The sequence below is a fragment of the Mixophyes fleayi genome, chromosome 1 (genome assembly GCF_038048845.1).
Source record: "Mixophyes fleayi isolate aMixFle1 chromosome 1, aMixFle1.hap1, whole genome shotgun sequence".
In the NCBI taxonomy this organism is placed as follows: domain Eukaryota; kingdom Metazoa; phylum Chordata; class Amphibia; order Anura; family Limnodynastidae; genus Mixophyes; species Mixophyes fleayi.
The window spans coordinates 245015617-245041084 of record NC_134402.1 but is presented as its reverse complement, the minus strand read 5'-3'; the positions used below and the strand labels follow the sequence as shown (position 1 = coordinate 245041084).

The 25468-nt window shown below is 38.9% G+C and overlaps 1 protein-coding gene across 11 annotated transcripts in view; it reads right to left on the bottom strand.

The window, feature by feature from the left end:
- Positions 1–25468, bottom strand: part of SMARCA2 (SWI/SNF related BAF chromatin remodeling complex subunit ATPase 2) — a 165276-nt gene that overhangs the window by 64436 nt on the left and 75372 nt on the right. For all 11 annotated transcript variants that reach the window (XM_075208910.1, XM_075208824.1, XM_075208873.1 and 8 more), the window contains 7 exons: positions 24231–24344; positions 23617–23724; positions 22277–22363; positions 21355–21401; positions 13136–13302; positions 10497–10660; positions 8248–8475 (listed from right to left, as the gene is read on the bottom strand). In XM_075208910.1, coding sequence (XP_075065011.1) covers positions 8248–8475; positions 10497–10660; positions 13136–13302; positions 21355–21401; positions 22277–22363; positions 23617–23724; positions 24231–24344 — 915 coding nt within the window. The remainder of the gene's footprint in view (positions 1–8247; positions 8476–10496; positions 10661–13135; positions 13303–21354; positions 21402–22276; positions 22364–23616; positions 23725–24230; positions 24345–25468) is intronic.

Sequence of the window (25468 nt, the reverse complement as noted above, 5' to 3'; positions counted from 1 at the left end):
TATATATATATATATATATATATATATATATATATACATACATATATATATATATATATATATATATATATATACATACATACATACATACATACATACACACACACAGGGTGATTCAAAAGTCGCAGTACACCCTTTTATTTCAAAAACTCTACAGGAATTGGGCCGATTTCAAGATGGCCATGTTTGGTACATACCGTAAAAGATAGACCACGTCACCCATACCTTACTGGAGTATTCAGGTTTCCCAATTTCCTGTAGAGTTTTTGAAATAAAAGGGTGTACTGGGACTTTTGAATCGCCCTGTGTGTGTGTGTGTATATATATATATATATATATATATATATATATATATCTCTATATCTGTCAATAATAAATTGAATATTAGGCCTTTTTTACACATATGTGCTGGAACCATGGGTAAAATGCATGAAAGCTAAACATGTTTTAGTTATGCTTTGTCAATGCACTTATGATACATTACAATTTTACCAATAACACACAAAAAACAGGTTGAGCGGTGTTCTATTAAAATTTTAGGGGGAGATTCAATTCAAAGCAAAGTGTCGCTTGATGCGACGATATCCCGCCGGAAATTTTTGCTCACAAACTTTTCAGGTATGTGCACTGGGCTACACTATGCTTTAACCCATAAGGAGCTGTACCACCAGTCTTTAATTTAAAAGTATGTGCTGCCCAACCATGGTTTTATTAAAGAAACAGGGATCTGGATTATCCCCTGCCAGCATGTGTTTGTAACGCTGTACAGCAAAAAGAAAAAAAAAAACAAACAAACCGTGTACAGGTATGACATACTCACTATATTTAAGCGTTGGTGTGTGAGTAACAGATCTTTTAAGAGCCATTTCTAAGAAATAAATATCACTACTACTAAAGATGGTCTCTTCCTGTGAGATGCCCTTACATGCTGTAATACTGTGACCTACAGATAAGACTTAGCAATTGAATCCACCCAACGGCTGTCCTGTGTTAAACCCAGCATTGAGTCAATGCTCTATCTGCTACCTAGCAGTCCTGATCCAAAGTAAGCACTAAGGAGAAAGCAGACAGAGAAACCAGCAAAGAGTTGAAGTAGCAGTCACACCCATCACTCAGAAACAAGCGGTTCCAGGTGCTGGTGGTAGCAGCGACTATTATTCTACAAGTGGGGGCATCATGTTTGTGCGCAATTTACCATTAGTCATTCATTGCCTGGTTTGGCCAAACGGCACCAGTACGGACTAGTCAATAATGGCAGGTTACTAACATTAATCAAAAAACCTTTTGACATATATAGGAGCTCACCCCCATGATTACCTTCTCAAATATTGATTGGGACTGACAGAAATGCAGTTGGACAATCACCAAAATTTTACCTTATGTGGGGTCATTGGACATCCATCCAGTTGCTTAGCCAAAAAAAAAAAAAAACATAAGAAAAAGTTCCACAGAGCTACAGCTGCTTTCCATTTCTGTATCAAGTATCTAAAAATCCATTTCATAGCTAAATGAAAATCCAGGGCCAAAATAATTATTGAAGTTATAAGACGATAAAACTGGTTCTTAAAAGTTAAATTTTGTCCTGGTTTTAAAAGGCATTGTAACTTTTTCTATTTTGCATATTTAGGCAGACAAAGGATATATTGATCCAGGACAATTTGAGCCTAGTTATTGCCATATTTCAAGCATAACCTGCCTTTCCCACTAAATACTTTTACCAATGCGCTAGTACTACAGTATTTCAGGTATCTTTAAACCGATCTCATCTCATTAGCAAGAGAAAGAAGTTTATATGTTTAGGGTGGGATACACACTACAAAAACTTTCAACCAATTTGTTATCACTAATGATTTTACAAACGACTGACGTTCCAATCAGCCTGACGATTCTGGTGTATACACAATTTACCTTCAGATCTGTGCTCATCTGGTCCAAGAGGCAGTATAGTCTGTCATTCCTGTCACAGATTTACACACATAATAAATTTTAGGTAAATAATTGGGGTTAGAGATCAGCGCTCCCTAGTCATAGTAAGACTGTAGTGATTACAGCCACTGGGAGTCAAAAATTGGGAGGGAAAACTCAACCCTTAGTTAACATAGAAAAACTCCCTAGGTGCAAGGAAGTACATGTATAGTGCTAATATACAGATGACAGTAGGCCAATATAGAACATTGTGTATATGTATGTATATATATATATATATATATATATATATATATATATATATATATATATATATTATATTATATTATATACACACATACACATACATTCCATGGCATTGATTTGTGTATGTATATATATATATATATATATATATATATATTCTATATTAGCCTACTGTGTCATCTGTATATAAGCACTATACATGTACTTTTTTGCACCTAGGGAGTTATTTCCAATTTTTCTACAAAATAAACTTTGACTTTTCCACAATGTCATTATAAATTTCATTATCTTCTGTGACTAAAACAAAATATTCAGTCTCAGAACGAAAGGACAAAATTATTCCGCCTGGAGCGCTCTCTACATTTAACAACACAAACACAGTGACAGGTTCCTACTCTCTCTCTTGGCAGACAGTCGTTTCAGTGCATAGACACTGCAGGATCTAAAGGTATTTAGAACGAGATTTTTATTTCTACCAACCAATCAAGTGAAAAGACGATTGAAACTTTGAAACAACTATCGTTCATCATGCAAGTATAAAACACTAATGCGATTTCTGGCCGGACAGTTGTTTATCGGGTGTTTGGCCTGTTAACTGGCTGAAAACACTGTAGTGTGTACCCAGCCCTATTCATGCATTGATAGCTTGTTTATTGTGGGCTGTAATTCCATGTCGAGGAGAACATACAGTTTATCAATTAATAAATTCATAAATCGTTGTCCCATATATATTTTCACTGGAATAAAATAGGGTATTATATATGGATAGGACCTCAGAGCTGCAGTCTCACATGGTTTTTGCTGATAATGTATGCGGCTTTATGAAAAAAAGCTTTGAGAAGCAGTCACTGGAATAGAATAATGGTAGTCTCATGTTAGCAAAACTTATCTCACACTACTCCATTGAAGTAGATGACTGATGCTAAAAAGTTTTCTCAGTGTAGTGCATAGGACAGCAGTTCCCAACCATGAATAAATGCAAACATACTTACACAGGAGCTCCTTTGGATAGAACGAGCTATATACTTCCAAGTTAAGTGAAAATAAAAGATTATCTACTGGGTACACTACATCTTATACCAAGAAGGAAAAAAATCATATGTACCATTACAGGAAAATATGACCATAATGATTACATTCACTGTATGCATAAAATAACCTATCACATCTAAACTTCACACAAAAGTAGTGTTGATCTAGTGCAAGATTTTTTTTGCAGATAAAATATTTTTACTAGAGGGACAATTCTTTAAAAAGGAAACAAAATAGTTGCTTCATCATTTATGGATAAAAGGTGCAATGCAACTGTTCCACAAATGGAGCAAGACAGCCCCCCCAAAAAATTCTATTTGCGGAAAGTACAAATATTTCTATTGAATTATGCAGAAATGTAATTGATCAGTTTGTAGAGAAAGTTCGGTATGTCTGGGAAAATCAAGGCCGTTTCTCACAACTACGAGAAAGGTACAAGGATGCCCCTATAAGCAGGCAATGCCTGCAAAATTAAAAGTCCATTTTGTTGTTTGAGATATTTAAAGAAATATATCAATCAGTCCTGATATTACATGATATTAAATGGAGCTATACAATCAGAAGCTTACACCATCTTGGAAGTGGCGAAAAATAATACTTTCCATGAGATTTTGCTTAAAGTTGGTTGCACAATGCAGGTTGAAGTACAATACACATAGGTATGTGGAGGCAAATCAATGCATTTTACAATATTTGTAACTTGAAATGAAGGCAGTCCTTGAAACAATATATGATCGTTCTCCCAGTAGATGCTGATAATGGTCAGGTTGTGAATGAGAAATCATGTCCTCTAGAGCATTTTATTTATCATGGAGGAAAAACACATTTCTTTTCATTAGGTTTAAAGAGTTATTTTTTTATCTAACATTTATTTTCTGAATTTAGACATCATTTGGTTTATATATGGCTATTGCTGATACGTTTATATTCTGTCTTGAACAAAAGTAACTTAATAAATTGGTCTCCGACAATGAAAATGATCATTTCACTCCACTATGGTAGAAGCTGGTATGCGCTCAATTGTACCATTTGAATAAGATGGAAAACCTAATGAATATATTCAAATAGGAAATTAGGGGGGATGTTGTTATGTAGAAATAATGATATGCAAGTCTCCCCTTCTTTTATCAACTTACATATCATTACTTCTACATAACATCCCCTTCTTTTCCTATTTGAATATATTCATTAGGTTTTCCATCTTATTCCATTGGTACAATTGAGCGCATACCAACTTCTACCATATTGCAAATACTAGGGAGGGATATCCTTGGTTTTGCTGCTCTTGTACCTCTGAGAGCGCGCATCCCCTTCACACTCAATTTTTCATGTCACGCCACTGTCTCAAAGGTCTCCAAAACTCAAGCTACAAAGTGAGATCTACTGAGCATCTTCCAGGGAAAGAAGAAATGAGTACTCACCAACTACAAATACACTTGACTATGATACGGTTTCTATTTTTCTGAACGAAGGCCACTCCATGTAACTAAACGGACAAGTTTCTGCTTTCCTTTAACGCCACAGATACAGATTATGATAAAAAAAAGGCTAGTTATTCTTATCACCTTATCATATATGGCCAATTTTGAAGTATGTTAGTGACACAATGTGTAGGTCACACGTAAGGAAAAAGGTGATCCATCACCCACAGGTAACTTTATGTTTTACATTAAATAATTACTACTTTCATAGTAAGCTACAGCAATTCAAGGCAAAGTACAGCATGTGACAAATGGACTTATTGCAATATGCATACTTTAAGATAAATTGGTCACTCCAGGCCTTGCTTTCAAAAGGTGTTCAAATACATAAAAAGGTACATAATCACACACAAAATAAATAAAACAATACCTAAAACTAACTGAATAAATAGAAAGAGCCACAAAGAGTCAGTTCAGTCTCAGGTCCATGCGATTTCATCTATCAGTGTCTATAGAGTAAGGTATGTGTTGTTATTACCTTACAAAAACATGCTAAATCTCTTGGTTATATTAATGGTGCATTGAGTCTCATTAGAAAAGTTCACTTATTGATGTTTTAAAGATGACAACTTCAGTTCTAAAAAGAAAAGTTTATATTTGGAATCGATACACGCTGACATACAGATCTACAATGGGACATATGTCATATTGCTTGCAATGGTAGTTGAAAATGCTCTGTAGAAAAGCTTCTTAATTTATTGCTCAAAATTATTTTTGTATTAGAGCCTAACATTCATATATTTGTAACGTTTAAAGAAATATATCAGAATTTAAGATATTTTCCTGTTTGCCTTTACAAATATAAGTTTTCTCATAAAAAGGTGACAGTAGTATCAACAGAAGCATACTGAAATACCATTAAACCTAAAAATACAGGTAACAAGGAGTACTGTATGCAAAGATTCCAGGTGGCAAATTAACCAATTGGCAGTTATGTAAAACCTCCAATTTTCTGTGATTTCCCAGTGGGCTTTGCCTTTAATACAATTACAGTTTTAAATAATCACGGCAAGCTGCTGAGAATCTTCATTTTTTCATAACGCCAATTGATAAATATACCCCTAGGTCTTAATCGGTAATGTTGTGATCATGGAGAATATATTGCTTTTTATGCACAAGGGGTAAATGTATCAACCTGTGAATTTCCGGCAGGTTTTAAAAGTGGAGATGTTGCCTATAGCAACCAGATTCTAGTTATCATTTATTTAGCACATTCTACAAAATGATAGCCAGAATCTGATTGGTTGCTATAGACAACATCTCCACTTTTCAAACCCGCTGGAAACTCACAGATTGCTACATTTACCCCCAAAGGTCCTGCCATTTAAAGCTGCATTACCACCTTGTAAATGATGGTGTGCACTAGGCCCCGCCACCCCTAGCCAGAACTCTGTGCAGTGTTTTTTTCTAGGGCTCCTCCATTGGTCTTCCCAATCACACTCAGCCTCCTCCACAACTTAAAAGTAGTAACTTTGCCAGTTCTGTAACTGAATTGACAGAGCCCCAGGAAAAATCTTTGGCTGGGGTGGGGGGCCTTGTACTACCACCTTATTCTAAGTGGCAATGCAGCTTCAAGGGGATGTTCAACTTACATTTAAGTGATCTCATTTAGGGAAACATATAAACCCACAGCAACAATGAGTCACAATCACTCCTTATTAGAAGACAGAGAAGATTCAACTAGTATGAGCCCAGCATGAATGTTTGTGTGTGTGTGTGTTACATGAATTATGAATCCATCTTTTTCTTGCAATAGAACATATAAACATGGCTGTGCTAAGTTGTTATGCAGCAGCAACACACACTCAACTTTTCCAGCCAGAAAAGGTCTGTGTTCAGAAGCGCTAAGACCGACACATGGAACAAAAGGAAACCTACCCTGTCACACAAGCATGTAGCGTTTCAGCTATTATTTTAATTATTTATTTTGTGCTGTGATATTTTTTTTGCAATAAAGAGATTGAATAACGCAAGTATTGAACATGATAAATATTAGCGATATTGATAAGCTCTCTGAATGAATGCTGCTCATCATTCAATGGTGCTACCATCTCCCAATAAAAATAAGAAATAGATGTTGCAAAACAACATTCAAACGTCACATTCTCCTTCTTCCAGATATTTCTTATTCCCAAAGTTAAACAATGATTTATGCTCACAGGCCGTTACACATCCGCGTGCAGTGTTCTGCCCTGCACTGCTTACACATTCCAGTGATTGCCAAGGAATGTTCCGCTGATACTCACTGGGACGCTTAATTAACCTTAAAAATCTGACAATTTTCATTAGGGTGCGTCTAGTGATTATAGACACACCATTCCTCATAGTGATCAATATTTCACTATTTTGAGGTTCCCTTTCTGCTGAACATAGTGCAGGGCAACGCAAAGCAGAATAATGTCATGTTGTCCATGAGTACATACCCGAACATATACATACAGCAATGTTCCATATCCACACAGATGACTCAGACAAAATGACTGAGCAGTGATCTTATTTTTGCTCAATTAAACCTTACCATAAACATGATGTATGTCTAGATTAAAATAAAAAATTGGCAACAACGATAGTTGATTGCGGCGTTAAAATATTTTTAAAGTGTGGTTAGGTCCTTACATACTAGGGAAACATATAAACCCACAGCAACAATGAGTCACAATCACTCCTTATTAGAAGACAGAGAAGATTCAACTAGTATGAGCCCAGCATGAATGTTTGTGTGTGTGTGTGTTACATGAATTATATAGGAACTGCTGTAAGCCAATCAAGTTTTCTTTCATAAAACTGAATGTACAAAAGAAGTCTCAGTCTGGTTAAAATCTTTGTGGCTCCTGTTATAGCTGTAATCTTTTATTGTGCCTTAAAAGGTGCTTAACGGACCAGTCTCATCCCTCTCATACTACTGATTGACAGTAAGCATGGTATTAAAGGTAATGGTCTTCCACTGCCAATCAGTATGATATGATGCGATATATGATCTTTCTTAACGGTGACTGGCACTGCAATCAAGGACAACATTAGAAACAGGAACAATCATCGGGAATAGAAAATGGCTGGCAGCGGCATGTGACCAAGCTTTACAGCCAAGTAATTCTTAGGGAAGGCTGCTTTGTAGATTAAGTAAGGACTAAAAGTTCTTTAAAGTAAACAAACCAAACCGAAAATATAACTATACACAAAATTAGAATGAGTCCATTCAAGTGCTATCTCTTGCTGCATTAAACACGGAATTCAACGCAACAAAACAGTCAGGGAAATAGATCACTATGCCATGGAGCATTTTCTGCCCGCACAGATAATGCAATATGTGCCAAGAGGTAACCACAGGAAAATGGTGTCTGCCCCATGTCCTTGCAATAAACCTCTGACACATGTATATATCTGCTGTCTGTGTGGACAGCATATGAGATTCAGCATAGAGAGCAATGAATCCCTGCCTCTTGCTATTTCTCCAGTTTTCTCTTATTGCTGTACAATAAGTATTCTCTTGTTCTATATAAATAACTCAATGGATGGTTCCCTTTTCTAATTATATTGCAAAGGTTTAAGGAGAAAAAAGTACCTCATTTTGCTCTTCGTGTTCCAGAATAGCCTGCAGAAATGCTCTCCGTTCATGGCTTGAAGATTTCTGATCAAACATGCCGGCCTGAATAACTTTTTGATCAACGTTCAGCTTGTATTTGGCAGCTGCTAGAATCTTCTCCTCCACACTATTCACAGTACACAGACGCAACACGCGTACTTCGTTCTGCTGTCCAATCCTGTGTGCTCTGTCTTGTGCTTGCAAGTCCTGCGCACAGGAATTAAAATCAACAGTGTGAATCTTCTTAAATATATTACCAATCTACAAAAAAGTTTGGTCATCTGTGTAATCATACCAATTAATTTCACATGCAACATAAACTAGTTTAACTATGAGGTTATTGCAGTTTCAGAAAAAACAGCATATTTTATTTCTTGTAATAGAAAAATAATTTGGCTCTGGTATGGGATACGGTGTTCTGTGATGTCCATACAGAGTGTTCTTACCAGGGACAGCCAAGACATAATTGACATTATTGAAATACATTCTTAATTAATAACTGCCTGCATCTATGCAGGGATATTTAATACTCTTTGTGCAAATAGAACAGATGTGCTGAAAGCCATAGTAAGTAATCTCATATTTTCATTTATCAATCTAACCTGAGGTAGACTGACCAACACTAATGTTTGATTGGGTGTGGTAGGATTTATCGCCACTTACTATGCAGACAAAGTTTTCAATGGAAAAAAAAATAGCGATGAGTGTGACAGCGACGAGCTGAAAATATGGACTTACCATATTACTGACAGCCATTGTTTCCGGCAGCTTTATTTCTCTCCACAGTAAAAATGCGACTTGTGCAAACATCTACACTAAGAAGTTACGTCATTTGTAATGGTCCTACTGAAAACGCCACTTTTAAAGAGGCAATGGCCGGATCCAGCGTCTGAATTAAATTATACAGGCGTTGGGCGCAGCCATTTCCGTTTTAAAAGTGGCGTTTTCAGTAGGGCCATTTTTAAGTGACATAACTTCTTAATGTAGATGTTTGTAAAAGTCGCATTTTTGCTGTGGAGAGAAATAAAGCTGCCTGAAACCGTGGCTGTCAGTAATATTTAGGCAAGTCCATATTTTCAGCTCGTCACTGTCACACTAATCGCTATTTTTCTGTCGTTGAAAAGTTTGTCGGCATAGTCAGTGGGGATAATAGAACTACTGCCGGTCTGATTGGACACTTATGTTTATAGCACATTTGCACTATTTTATTTTTAGGAGCACAGTTGCTCAAGTTAAATAATAATAATAAAAAGACTTTCAAGTCAACTAGCCTTTTTCTCCTTGGGGGCTCGAGCAGTGTTCTTAAAATAGATATTTTAAATGAAAGGTGTATTAAAATGCAATATATCATTCAATGATGAATTCATCTTCTACGTAACATCAATTATATTTGAACATTTTGGTAGCCAGGAGTATAAAGTAACTTTATACGATCCTTGTTTTTTTCACAAGTAATTGGCAGACGGTACTATAACAATATGGAAACACCGTTCTGCACAAGATCTGCGTCTCTCATCCACACTCATTACATCCTCCCATTCCCAGTTACAGGACTGTTTTCGGGCTGCACCCAATCTATGGAATTCTCTCCCTCGCACAATAAGACTCTCCTCTAGCCTACAAGCTTTCAAGCGTTCTCTGAAAACCCACCTCTTCAGACAAGCTTATAATATGCCTCAACCACCCTCTTAACCTCACTACATTACCCTATTACCACCCGTTATACAACTACCCCTTGAACAACATTGTTGTGTGACAGGATCATTTAGCGTATGAGTCACTTTTACTGTTGCAGTCTGGCTGGGCCGACTGCAAATGTAGACTTAACCTCATGTGTCAAACTCCCATTGTCCAATAGATTGTAAGTTGCGAGCAGGGCCTTCTCTACCCTTTGTCTGTTTTACCCAGTTTGTTTATTAGCTTACTATGTTTGTCCCCAATTGTAAAGCGTTACGGAATATGTTGGCGCTATATAAATAAATGATGATGAAGTATTGTGGAAATTCAGCACAGAACACAGCTTGATGCTGGTTTGACTTTTGTCGTAAAAGAGAAATTATGGGAAATACCCACTGTTTATCAGCAAATTAAAGTTCTGCTAGAAATGATGCATACATTATTATTGTTATTTTATGTCATATCCCAACTTAAGATTAAATTATTTCTATCAGTACATGTGACACCATTTCTGAAGACAATAGTTTTAAATTAATTTAAAAAAAAATCACCTGATGAGGATTCCAGTCACTATCAAAAATAACGACTGTGTCTGCAGCTTGGAGGTTCAAGCCTAACCCTCCAGCCCTGGTACTCAGCAAGAAGATAAAGTACGGTGATCCTTCTTCATTAAACTTTTTCAACAACGCAGCACGGTCTTCTGACTTGGTTGTACCTTAGAAGACAGCAAAGTCCATATTAGTGTTTGTAATGCATGTATAATACATGCAGCTATTTGCATACGTCCTTAACTAAGGAGGAATAAAAAAAAAAAAAAAAGAAGGAGTGCTTCCAATTTTTCACAGCAATCGAGTCACTGTGCCAAGGTATCCAGACACCAAGAGTTGCCAGCAACCAAGTAACTTAGCAAGAAAGTCTGATTACTGGCACCAGCAAAAAATCATTAAGTAGACCCTTTATTAAAACATGTACAGCATCATACAGTACAGCAGAATTGTCTGAGAATTGTCGGTGGTGCATCATCCCGAAAGAGGAATTCCATTAACTATCAAAGGACACTTTGGGCCTCATTTAGAGTTCTACGTTAATTCAACTACACCATTTAAAAATTAAAATTTGTTACAGTGTACATGTACATAAAATTTCATGCATACTTAAGAGTTGAAACTCACTTGCAGTTACAAGAGATGGATTGTGGGCATGCACATGTACGTTCAGAACATTTTGAGCATGAAGATGTAAGTGTAAAATGTACCCTGGAGATGTGGCCTACTTAGACTTGTCTGCATCTCTCAATACACCTCGCAGAGGCCTGGTGGTAGCAGTGACACACTCCTACAACTGAAGTCCGCGCAGTAGTGCTCAGGTGATAATTATAGTCTGTGAGAGTCCGGGCGCGAGTAACTCCTTTAGAAGTGGTCAGTAAACCTCCAAGATAAATCTGAAATACCAATTCCCATCCCCCCTCACTGACTGGGTGGCAGAGTAAGCCCATGTCAGAGGGTTTTTTCTATTTTAATTAGAAGTTTTGAAAATCTGTGTCCCTTTTTCCTCCCCACTTAGGTACTATTGTGGAACTGCATGTTCCACCTGGCCCTGGCGACCTCATGCTTGTTGCCTCCTTGTAGTTCCACAAGCTCCTGCCAGCCGTGGAGATACTGCACTTGGAGTTCTACAACTGCAAATACTTGCTGGGACATTTAGTTCCCTAATAGTGTAATTATTCAAGGGGTGCCCGGATAAGTCCCAATGCTTATTCCTTAGTTTCCCCTTGGGTGCGGGGAATCATGTTTATTTTCCTAGAAATGTCAGTCTCGTGCTGGGGTTGGTTTCACATAATGAAAATGGACACCACACAGCGGATGTCCCTTTTGCAGGGCTTCCTCATGCCCTACTTTAGCAGGAACCATGCCAGGCTATAGCACTTTAACTTTTAGTATGTTAAGTGGTTGGGGCAAACGGTTTTGAATTTCTGTTTTATTTCAAAAAATGACTTTTTTTACTACACTAAAAGAATACATCTGTATGACGGAGCGTAGCGTTGACATGGCTGCATCTTATACTGTATTACGAGTTGCACATATTTTAAGATACGCAAATAAAAACGTAATTTTGCGACCATAGATTTTAAAAAAAAAGTCTATGTGTATGTTTATAAATATGATGGTGCACCCTAGGGTCCTATTTGGCAAGCTCTGACTTTATAATTTGCACATTGTTTATACAAAAAGATCTTTCCAATCCTGCCATCAGATTTTGAGTTGTATCAATTGTTTTGTGAATTTTTGTATTTATTTATTTTACATTATAACGTGGGACAAGTTGTATTCATCTATTTTTTGGCTGATCAGCCTATGTATTTGTCACTGTTGTCTGTATATATACTAATATATATTTCCATATCCAACTTGTGTCAGGTGATTCCCTAGGCGTCTAAAAGCTGCTATTTCCTGGGGACTACTGGCCTTTAAAAGCTGTGTGCAGGTAAAACTAGTATCGAAATATGTGGAACTAACATTTCCGGCTTTGCTTTTTAATCTTTTATTTATAACAACAGTGAAAACATTATACATAGTTTCCAATCCCAAATCTAACATTTTTTATAAGAACTATATAACTACATAAATATCGGGGAATGGGGAGAGGGGGTTATACACCTGAAATGTTGCACATATGCTATACTGTGTGATGTTGCATATGTTTTAAGCTTCTTAGAAAGTGGTGATATAGACTGGAAACATTACTGTTACACATCTAATTTGAAGTTTATATTCTGCTACTATCATATATGTTGTATGACTGATAACAAATAATTATCTAGTAAAGAAAGCCTAAATATAATGTCAAAAAAATTAATGTCTCGCAGATTAAAATATACAAATCTTTCAAAGATAACATGTTATCGGAGTTACACATGACATTTGAAAGCCATGCTACAAGAAAAGAAAAATGTATACTGAAATCCTAAAAACATGAACTGGATATGGCCCTTGAGGACAGGTTTGCCCACCCCTGGGATAGAGGTAACATTGAGGGTATATACAATTTCTAATACCTCCAATGTTATCATATGTTCTGTTTAAGAATTGACTTTTGATGGCAAATGACTGTTGATTATTTAAACAATTGAAATAGGTTACACTATGAATCAATATGGTCTTTAATCTGATGACAATAAGAAAACACAAACCATCAAGACGCAGGTAGAGGAAGCTTCGGAAAGCAAAGTAGTCTTCCATGATGGTCATGAGTGAGGTCATCTGACAGAAGAGCAGAACTCTGTGATTTGTAGCTCGTAACTTTGGTAGGATCCGATCCAGTAACTCAAACTTTCCTGAAGCTCTATAGAGATCAGGCCTGGAAAACATAAACAAAGTGGTTTAAGTTTTTGCATGTTAAACCAGTCTATTTCAGAGTAAAGAAAATATGAGAATAGGAACAAAACACAGATACACATTATAATATCACAGGTTGATAGATCTTGGTGACTTTTTTAAGTTTGTATATTGACACCCACTTTCCTATGTGCACAGAATTAATATATTTTTATTTACAGTATTATTAAAATTAAATAAATAAGGTAAAATTGGTAGTAGTTTTTCTTGCCTTCAGTCCTCAATAGAAGTACACTACATGTCAAAAATTATGTGTATATGAATGTGTATGGACACCCCATTTCAGCCACATCCATTGCCAACAGGTGCATAAAATCAAGCATACAGCCATATAATATCCATAATCAAACATTAGCAGTACAATGAAGAGCTCAATGACCTTCAGTGTGAATTGGTCATATGATGCCACATTTCCAACAAAACAGTTCGTCAAATTTCTACCCTGCTAGTGATGCCCCAGTCAACTGTGAGTGCCGTTTACTCTTAAGTCCTATTGGAGGACACTGCTAGACATGGGGGTATAGTAGGTGGTTTAAGGACTCAAGGCACTTTAACAAAAAAAAAAACAACCTGTGAGTGTAGCTCCACCCCTACTACACCTCTCCCACAGGAAGGGGTATCCAGTTTAGTTTTAGTGCCCTCAGGAGTTGGGCATGTTTGTCAGGGCTCCTGCCCTAGATTTAATTTCTTACCTGAATTTATTAAATTTCTTTTATTTTTCTTAAAGGGGGAATATCAGACTGCGTTCAGGGATGCCTCCCAGGGAGTGGAAAGTCTGCGGCCTTCTCCACACCGGGTGAGCTGTGGTGAGTAGCCTTGACAGCTATCTCGTCACCAGCAAAGCTGCCTACTTCAGTTCATTCTGTTTTTTTTACTGAGAAGTGTGACAGCCGCGACCGACAGCAAACACTGACAGCTGCTGCGGGTGTGTTCCCTCCCCTTAGGCAACGAGCACAGCCAGACAGAAGGGGAATATTTCAGCAGCCACAGCAAGATCTCCGTTGAACCAGAGATTCCAGCTGTGGCACACACAAGAGGGCACAAAACGGAACAGAGTCTACCTGATCACAGACTTATGTTCCACCATAACTAAGCATAGGAAGAGGAGGCTCTGGATCCTGCTTCCTGGCGCCATTATTGGCAGAAACGCCATTTTCATACAGTGTAGCTGAAGGGAACACTGCTGTGCCCCTCCATTACAGTACAGGTTTTTCTTGTCCTGAAAGTGCATGTGTGAGCCTGCCATTCTCTGTGGCAATTTTGGTAGATAACATTGCATTTCTATCCATCTTTCAATAGATTTGTATAAATACAGTTATTTGCAGAGGCTGTTGGAATTTATAGAGAGATATAAATCACTAGGCCCTTGTTGATGCTTAAATACAGTTATTTTGAATAAGATATCCTGCACAAATGACAAGTTTGTCTATATTTTTCTGTGGGCAGAGTCTCGTGCTATATATATATGAGGATGAGGATTTTTATACTTACGCTAAAATTCCTTTCTCAGATTCCATCTGGGGGACACTGCTACCATGGGGTTGTAGCTGGGGAGTGTGGAGTTAGCACTTAACTAGTTAAACTGTTGCTGCTGACAGACTCCTCCCCTCTGCAACCCCCCCCTGTAGCTAGTCAGTGTAATTCTAAAGCCCTCAAGGAAAGGGAGTCGAACAAACCAAGTAGCAAATAGCAGAAGAACAGAAGGGAGGGAACGCAGTATCCCACAGATGGAATCAGAGAAATGGATTTATCGTAAGTATAAAAATCCTCATTTCTCCTTCATCCTATCTGGGGACACTGCTACCATGGGAACGTACCAAATCAGCCCCCCTAAGGGAGGGACCGTCCTGGAAGCCCAGCTCGTTGCACGTTACTGCTGAAGCTAGCATCAGAGAATGCGAACTGATACAATTTGGTGAACGTGTGGACCAAGGACAATGTGGCTGCTCGGCATAGCTGATCAGCAGAGGCTCCTTTACGCACAGCCCAGGAACCTCCCACAGACCTGGTGGAGTGTGCAGTGTGAAAGCACAGTCCGGTTAGCCTTAAGAAACGCCTGTTTTATTTTAAAGGTAAGCCATCATCATCACCATCACACCATTTATTTATATAGCGCCACTGATTCCGCAGCGCTGTAGAGAGAACTCATTCACATCAGTCCCTGCCCCATTGGGGCTTACAGTCTAAATCCCCTAACATAGACACACACTCACACACAGACAGACAGAGTGAGACACTAAAGTCAATTTGATAGCAGCCAATTAACCTACTAGTATGTTTTTGGAGTGTGGGAGGAAACCGGAGCACCCGGAGGAAGCCCACGCAAACACAGGGAGAACATACAAACTCCACACAGATAAGGCCATGGTCGGGAATTGAACTCATGACCCCAGCGCTGTGAGGCAGAAGTGCTAACCACTGAGCCACCGAGCTGCCATCTAGCAATGGTTTGCTTGGAAGCTGGCCAGCCTCTTCTTTGGGAATCCGAACTTCTTTGGACATAAATACGTAATGCCCTGACCACATCTAAATATTCTAAGGAAGAACCTGCGGAAGCATCCTGGAACACTGAAACCACTATTTCCTGATTGATGTGAAATCCTGAAACTACTTTCCGTTGAAAGGAAGCGACAATCCGAAGCACCGCCTTGTCATAATGGAAGACCAGGAAAGGCTCTCTGCAGGAAAGAAACCCAAGCTCTAACACTCGTCAGGGGAACTTGCCAATAACCCTTTGTTAGATCAAGGTTTGGTAAATAATTGCTACCAGCAATATTTTCCACTAGTTCATCCACACGTGGCATCGGATAGGCATCAAACTGCGACATACTGTTTAGGCGCCTAAAGTCATTGCAGAACCTAATTGTCCCATTGGGTTTCGGGACAAGCACAATGGGACTATTCCATTCACTAGTGGACTCTTCAATTACATCAAACTGGAGCATCTTCTCGACCTCCTTTCTCACGTCCACCAGTCTGGCCTCTGGAATACGGTATGGCTTCTGCTTGACAATGACCCCTGGCGCAGTGACAATGTCGTGTTCGATTAAGGTAGTGCGCCCAGGAATGGAAGAGAAGACATCCCTGTTCCGGCGAATCATTTCTTCAGTCTGTTGTCTCTGCTGAATGGACAAGGCTGGCTCTATGGGCACTTCAGACTTTTCAATGGCAGTACTCACTACCTGATTAGAGGTTTCCTCATCATGCCAGGGTTTAAGGAGGTTCACATGATATATTTGCTCCTCCCTTCTCCTACCTACCTGGTGGACTCTGTAATTGACAGGACCGACAGCCTCTAGAACTTCATATGGACCCTGCCAATGGGCGAAAAGTTTGCTTTCCTGGGTAGGAACCAGGACTAGGACCTTGTCCCCAGGCTTGAAAGATCGAACAGCAGCACTTTTGTCATAACTTTTCTTCTGTCGTTCCTGAGCCTCTTTTACATGTTGCTGCACAATGGGCCTTATCTTTCCTAGCCTCTCTTACATTTGGGACACAAATTGTACCAGATTTGGCTCCCTGGGACCTTGCTGCTCCCACCCTTCTTTTAACATATCCAAGATACCCCTGGGCTGTCTCCCAAACAATAACTCAAAGGGACTAAACCCTGTTGAAGCTTGAGGTACCTCACGGATGGCAAACATCAAATAGGGAATAAGAGTGTCCCAATCTTTTTTCTCTTGAGCTACTGCTTTCCTGAGCATGTGCTTTAATGTCCGGTTAAAGCGTTCCACCAAGCCATCTGTTTGTGGATGGTATACAGAGGTGTGAAGCGCCGCAACCCCAAGCAACTGGCACATGTCCTTCATTAGTTTAGACATGAATGGAGTACCCTGGTCTTTTAGAATTTCTTTGGGTATTCCCAAGCGTGTAAACATCAATACAAGTTCTTTAGCTATGGTGCTGGACTTTATGTTTCGTAGGGGAATTGCCTCTGGATACCTGGTTGCATAGTCAAGCACCACTAGTATATGTTGGTGCCCACGTGCAGATTTTTCCAGGGGCCCCACAAGGTCCATAGCTATCCGTTCAAAGGGAACTTGTACTATTGGTATTGGAATGAGAGGTGCCCTGTTCATGGGTTTGGGACAGGTTCTCTGACAAATGGGACAGGACCGGCAATACTTTTTCACTGCCATGTGTACATCGGGCCAGTAAAACCTAAGCAGAACTCGTTCCCGTGTTTTAGCCTCCCCTAGGTGTCCCCCACAGACATGTGTATGTGCTGCTTTTAACACTAGGGTTACATGGACCTGAGGAACCATTAATTGTTCTACTTTTTCCCCCTGTACATTAGCAACTCTATACAGGAAATTATTTTTAACAATAAAATATGGTATACCTTCTGCAGGCTGGGCGGCTTTCGCTACCCCATTTACCTCAGTCACACTTTTAAAGGCATGTTCCAAAGTGGCATCATTAAGTTGGTCTCGAGCAACGTCCTGCAAAGGAAACAAAATTGGTATTGCGGACCAGTCCGTATCCTCACTGACAGACGGGGTGGGCTCATCTGCGACATCACCGACCAATGCTAGTTTGGACTGTCCATGTTTCCCCACAGTTGGATGCTTTTGTGGAACTCCTGCTGTGACTCCCAGGATGGCATTCCGGTTTGGCGGTTCCCAAAGATTAATGTCCAGATGTTGTGGATTCTTAGGGGGTACCTTTAAGACCGGGCTTCCGACCGTTGCATCAGTTGCCGGCATGTCCGGCCGAATCCGCTCACCGAGGACATCATTAAACAGTGGGAAGTCTCGCCCCAAAATGAGTGGATATGGGAGTTTAGGTGCTATGGCAGCTACCACCATAACAGTTTTGTCTTTGAGTGTGACTGGTAGTATTGTTCTTTCATACTCCTCTGTTGTGCCATGTACGCAAAGAACTTTCACTTTGGGCAACCAAGAAGTTATGGTTTCGGGTAAAGCAGAGCTGGAAACCAATGAGAGTTCACTCCCCGAGTCAACCAAGGCCAGAACAAGGTTTTGGTTGATTAGCACAGTCACCCGGAACAAACAAGGACTTCCTGATGTGGGACTCATGGTAAAACAGCTTGGAAATGCAGGTCCAATATGTGCTACAGAACAGTCCATGGGTTCCTGTAGTTTAGGACACTCTGCCTTAAAGTGGCCTGGCTCACCACATTCAAAACACTTCAGATTAGACAGCTTTGCACCTGGCCCTCTGTCCGAAGCAGTTTTGCCATTGAGCCCTGTGGCAAGGATTGTCAAACCTGGCTTTTGGCGTGGCAGCGGCTTTGGCACAAATGTAGGTTCTTTAGTCATTTGCTGTAGCGCACAAAACCTTTCTACCACGGTGGCAAGCTCTTCATAAGTTTGTGGGTCTGATTGCAGAACCCACCTTTGCAAATCGCGGTTCAGCCCCCGGATGCAGTAATTTATCGCCAGAACTTCAATAATCCGAGAAGGCGAATTCTTCTCAGGCTGCAGCCATTTCTTTAAAATTTTAGAAAGCTCAGCCACTTGCGCTCTGACCGGTTTTTCTTTATCATAGCGCCATTGGTGATAGCGCTGGGCTCGGTCTGGCCTGGAAACCCCAATTCGAGCAAATATCTCAGACTTTAGACACAGATAATCAGAGGACCGTTCCTTATCTAGATCCATATAAGCTCGCTGATCTTCACCAATCAGATATGGCGCCAGTCTCTCAGCCCAATCTTTAGGAGGCCATTTTGCCCTTTTTGCAAGTCTCTCGAAAGACACCAGATATGCTTCTATGTCATCAGCTGGTGACATTTTCTGGAGAACAGGACCAGGTGGTTCATATTGGTCATGCCACACCTGGCTAAACTCTTCTCTTAAGAGCCTTGTGTTTTCCACCTGTGCTTCGGCGACTTGTAGCATCTGAGCTTGCTGCTGTTGCTGCGCAGCGGCCACATTCACGAGGATTCTCAGTACTTCCTCCATGTTGACGTCTGCGCGGGTTGGGTAGCGGAAACTTACTTCCCAGAGCATCCCACTCCTGACACCACTTGTGGCAAGAGCCCGCTACTGCAGAAGCACACGCGTACCACTTCTTCCTTTTTATGGTTCTTTATTGTCAGGATGGTAATAATAATTTGACACCGTATACTTGCACAGCAATTATGGAGACCCTCAACCCTTACTATACATAGTCCAGCTCTCTGTCCAGATCAGCCAGCTAGCCCAGCGTTGATCTCCCTGAACAATGAAACAAGCAGGGTTTTATACCCGACACTCCTCCCACAGGCCTAGCTTGATGGACAGGTGACACACCCACCTTCTCTTTAAAAAGAAACGCCCATCCCTGGCTCTGTTTAGACTATCAGACCCACCCTGAGAGGAAGCAGCCTTTAAATCATGTAAGTAAACCAAATTTTAAACTACACATATGTTTTTACCTGGTTTAATCTCCACCTAGGTACATAACTGTGCCAATGTTTTACTCTACTTCCCTGCTTTCTCTGCATATTGCCAGCTAAATGCCTCCTTTTGTTACACTATATTCGGCCCTCTTTCGAGCTTTGTTATACATAAACTGGATACTCCTTCCTGTGGGAGGGCTATAGTAGGGGTGGAAATACACTCGCAAGTTTTAATTTAAAGTGTCTATATCTAGCAGTCTTCCCCAATGGACTTCGAAAAAGGGATTTTACTGTAATATTACAAAAATGTTGTTATTGTGAAACATCTAGGAACAACAGCTCAGCCACAAAGTGGTAGGCCACAAAAGCTCACAAAACGGTACCAACAAGTGCCGAAGCGTGTAGAGGATAAAAATAGTCAGTCCTCGGTTGCAATACTCACTACCGAGTTCCAAACGGCCTCTGGAAACAACCTCAGCACAAGAACTTTTTGTCGGTAGAATCATGGTTTGGGTTTCCATGGTCAAGCAGTCACACAAGATGCAGATCACTATGCGCAATGCCAAATGCCAACTGGAATGGTGTAAAGCACACTGCCATTGGTTTCTGGACCAATAGAAATGCATTCCTTGGAGTGATTAATCACGCTTCACTATCTGGCAATCTGACTGGGCGAATCTGGGTTTGGCGGATGTCAGGAGATAACTTCCTACCAGTTTAGTGGAGGAGTAATAATGGGCTGATGGCTGTTTTCATGGTTTGGTCTGGGCCCTTTTAATCCACTGAAGGGAAATATTAGCATACAATGACATACAATGCATACATTCAATGACATACAGTGACATTCTAGAAAACTGAACTTGATGGCAGTAGTTGGGGGAAGGCCCTTTCCTGTTTCACCATGAAAATGTCCCTATGCACCTTGGATTTGGAATGAGAATTGATGTTCAGGTGTCCACATGCTTTTAGTAATGTAGTGCATGTTGTTGATTTTGGTGTTATTTACACAAAAAGGTTTGAAAATTGGGCATAAGTACATTCAAGGCATTGAAAGAATAGTGTATGGTGGAAAAACACCACCATCCAGTGTCACTGTAAGTAATCAGAACAATCCTTGTATTAAAGAAAGCAAAGAATAAAAGATAAATAGATGGCTTGCTCTATCTTAAAATTACTCAACACAGAGTACTTCTTTTTCTCTTTCTTATATTTGCAACATTTGTTGTTTTAAGCATGCTCAAATAGAGAATACACTTCAGCCTAGCAAATTAATACAATTGTTATGAGAACATTCAGAAGCAAACACACTGTTTTTACATTTAAATCAAAACAATTGACAGGTACTTTTCCTATGACACTAGCTAGTCTGGAACTATCTGTGAATCAAGGCCAATATCATAGTAAAAATGTTAAAAATACAATTAACAAATACTCTCTCTTTAAATTCTAAAATAATTAATGCAAGTATGTGATTAATCCTTACATTAGTTATCAGACAAGATTCTGGTTAAGAGTACTTTTTTTAAATTTAATATTTCATAAAACTATGATTTTAATAATACAGAAGAAAATTCTGTCAGTCATTTTCTCTTAAAAACAAGAACTCTTAGGCCTGGAAGACTTTCAATTATATAAATCTGCCAGCAGATGCAAAATGTTAAAATGAGTTACCCGTTGATGACTCCATTAGCATATCCCAGATGTTCAGCAAATGATTCCTGCAAAAAAATAATAATATTTTGTGTGCAATATGTGTTGATAATACTTGTTTTATTTGTGTGCATATACAGGGTTTGAAGGGCAAAAGTTTATCTTTAGTAATCTAAACAGCATTTACAGGGGAAATAATTTAAAAGCAAATCAAACGCAATATACATAAACATAATGGGCCTAAATCATTAAGGAGAGCACAGCATAAAAAATGAGTAACTTTCCATCTGCTTGGGCAAAACCATGTTGCATTAGAGGGGAGGTACATTTAAAATGTATATAGTTGGGATACGACATGTCCTAGATCAACTTTAACTTTCAGTTTAAAATTAAAGCTAAGTATTTGTGTGCTAAATAAAAAAAACAGCCAGTATTTTCCTTACATGCAAAATAATAAACTCATCGCACCCCTTGCATTGTAACATGGTTTGTCCTACAGAACATTTACTCCTTTGTTTTCCTTACTTTCCTTAATGACTCAGGCCCAATGTAATTGCCCTTATCCTAGAAGTAAACCATATGGCTATAATTTGGAGTGCACATATGAACTGACAAATGAACATGGACATCCTCAACATAACACTGCTGATTGAACAGTCACAATTGAACATTTGGAAACAACTGCACTGAAATCTGAAATGTTTACATTGCATTTCAGTAAGCTCTAGCACTTTACACAGAAGAAAAATGTTTTTTATAGGGCAAATAATAGTGCTGGCGATACTGTCGCATTTGTGGGCTCATCTCATTATATGTCTCAACCATTTATCTGGTTGTTTTAAGTGAATTCCACAGTTTATTCACTAGCATCAAGTGATGATTAGCTACTTGTAAATGAATGGCAACTGGAAGAGTGGTAACAGAATACAGCAGCTGTACTTACCTCGATATGCTGGAATATGTAAGGGTGGTTGCATATCTTTCTTAGCTGCATGATGGTATTCATGAGTGTTTTTGCTCCACCTTTTCCCTGTGAGATAATACAAACAACTGTACTGATATAATTTACCAGCATAATTTATACCATTGTAACCGTTCATAAATCAAGGCTTTGAGAGAAGTAACAAGCCAATTTCTCCTTACTATACATAACAAGATTACCTACCTTTGCATTCTCTAAACCCAAATACAGATTAATGGAAGTTCAAAGTTTCCTAGAACATCTGTACCAAGTGTATCGGGAGAGGGCTTATTTATAAAACAGACAAGACCTGTCAGATGGAGTGGATGTGCAACATTATAAAAATGGTTAGAAATTTATCAAACGCCAATTTTTAACCAAATGCCCTTTTGCTCCTCAATACTAATTAATTCTTTATGTTTTACAATGTTTTCATCCAGCGTCTATTTCTAGAAACATATCCCACTTTGTGCATGGGGAGGGGGAAGTCAGACAGTAATACATCCCCACATCTGTCAACATTAAGAGTAGATGCCAAGAATCTAGATAAAAGAACTACAGATAATTACCCAAATATTTCCACTACATGTTCATAATAAAGGCAATTTCAAATTTGTGTATATTTATGAATCCAGAACCCTGCTGGGTCACATAAACGGATGAATTAATTCAGTTGATTTATAGAAGAGCACAAAAACATATGAATAATTGTCTTCCATCCTGATTGTGTAGCATTAATGGATTTAATATGTGTTATATTTCAAATCTTGTTATTTTATTTATTCATGTATACCAGGAGTGGTGCATGTGGTCGCCAACTGTCCAGAACTGGGGAATTGTGATTGTGGTGCTGGCTGCCTGGGGTTGGTGCTGTGTCTACGATGACCTCAGGCAAAGCGCCAGTTCCTGGCAGTTGGCAATCGACTGCCCAGAGCCAGGAACGAGTGCGGTGCTTATGTTCTCCAACTACCTAGAGCCAAGAATTAGTACAGTGGCTGTATCCGTGAACATGTATCGAGCGTATCCCACACCTCTTAAATTGTAAGCACGTTTGGGCAATGCTATCTTTGCCTTTGTTTTTAGCACAAGCCCCTCAAAGTACGATGCCGATTATACTATTATATATTATTTTTATTATTTTATTCAGATTTGCGAGACTGTATTTAAAATGTAGTGGGATACCAATTATGATTGCAATAAAATCATCACTACAAATGTACACAAGCATGTACAAAGCCCCCAACACACCCATACATGTGTGCTGTGCAACTGCTGGAAATGCGTTTCTCACATAACCATTCCAGATATAGCATACTACTAACCTTCTTATCTTTTTCTGAGCCATCAGTAAGGAGAATCCCTTTAGCTTGCATGTGGCGGTATAGAACCTTTTGGAGTGCTGACATATCACATTTAATTACATATTCAACCTGAAATAATTTGAAAGGAAAACGTTTGCAAACAATAAATATAACAGTGGAACGCAAATAAATATATGAAATAACTATATGTTGTTTTTAGCATGAATCATAATAAACAAACAGATCACATATGGAACTGGCATTGTGGTGCTGCAACTATAAAATGTCCCTACAAACTGAAGACATCAACAACAGTGATAAAATAGTATGAAAATATAATAAGACATGTATGTATGTATGTATGTATGTATGTATGTATGTATGTATGTGTTTTGATCGTAGTAGTTTTTTTTTTACCAGACTATGTAATTGCTAAGAAAAACCCCCAAAATGGTTCTTGAAGTATTAAAACAATGATAGTATCATTTCATATTGATTAATATGGTATCAAAACCTTTGTTTTGCAACAAATCCCCTGTGAGACTTGGCCCTTAGTAAGTCCATTACAGCCTTGCTTGTTATAGTCCGTGAATAGAACAAGACACAATCGCTGTAACATAAATAGCATCACAGACCTTTTCTGGCAACTGGGACTCCACTTCCTTCTTCAACCGTCTCAACAAGAAGGGACGCAACACTTTATGTAAACGGCGGATAATCAGTATAGTTTCTTCTTCATTTAAATCCACCTAGCAGCACAAACAAAATTATTCAATTACTGGGGTTAAAATCTAGGGGCTACTTTTGCATAAAATAAAATTGCCATGCCCATTCTATAGTAAAAATCTTAAAAGAAGGGGTGAAATGCGTTAAAACTGAGGGTGGGGGCGTGTGAAAAATGTTTTACTACAGGGGTAGAGAGGACTAATGTGAAGAGACCACACCCACTGACATGGTATGACCACATCTGCTTTGTTTGGACATTGCGGCTTTCTTCTCCGTGGTCTTCTGAAACAATGTTGAGGGGTATGGCATTAATTAGATATGGTATTGCTGCAAAGAGGTTCCTCTTTTCCTATGGTAAATTCTATGTAGTTTACATATTTAAGCAAGTTTTATTGTGGTCCCGTCAATACGTCGCTTGACGTGCATTCATGGCCTGTAATATACATTATTTATTTCTTCATTCCTGTCTTGTGTTTATTTTACTACCGGTGTTCTATACTTACCATTTAGGGCCTTATATAGAGTTGAATGCAATTTACTCTGAATACAGAGTAAAGTACGTATTTTAAAAGAACGCAATTTAAACTTTTAAAATAGGTACTTTACTCTGTATTCAGAGCCACCAGTATCTTAAGGAACGCGCGACTCTGCATAGTACACAAAATGCGTACATTGTTATTATATTCTACAGGCCTTAAGACAAATTTAAAAAAAAAAAAAAAGCCATACCAGCCTAGGGAAAGTAAGGGGAATAAAAAAGTATAGGATCCTCCTGAAATTGCCAATTCCAACACTAGGTTATGCCTGCCTGGGTTAGCGATACTATATCAGGGAAACATAACTCAGATGTAGCCAATGCGCAGTATGGAAAAGCACATTTTTCACTTCCGTGTTGTACTTACATCCAATTCTGTATGAGCCCCTTAATCTTGACCTCAATATTCCCCACACTTGTATGATAAACATATATACATTCTAGGACACATTGGCTTCAAGAAAGCATACATGTAAACATATACAATACGTGACCTACCAGCAAAGAGTGCATTATACTAGGAAATATAAATCTGGACTGCCTTTACAATACACACTTTTTATAAATAAAAAATAATTATAACCAATAATCTTCAATGAAACATTGAACCTA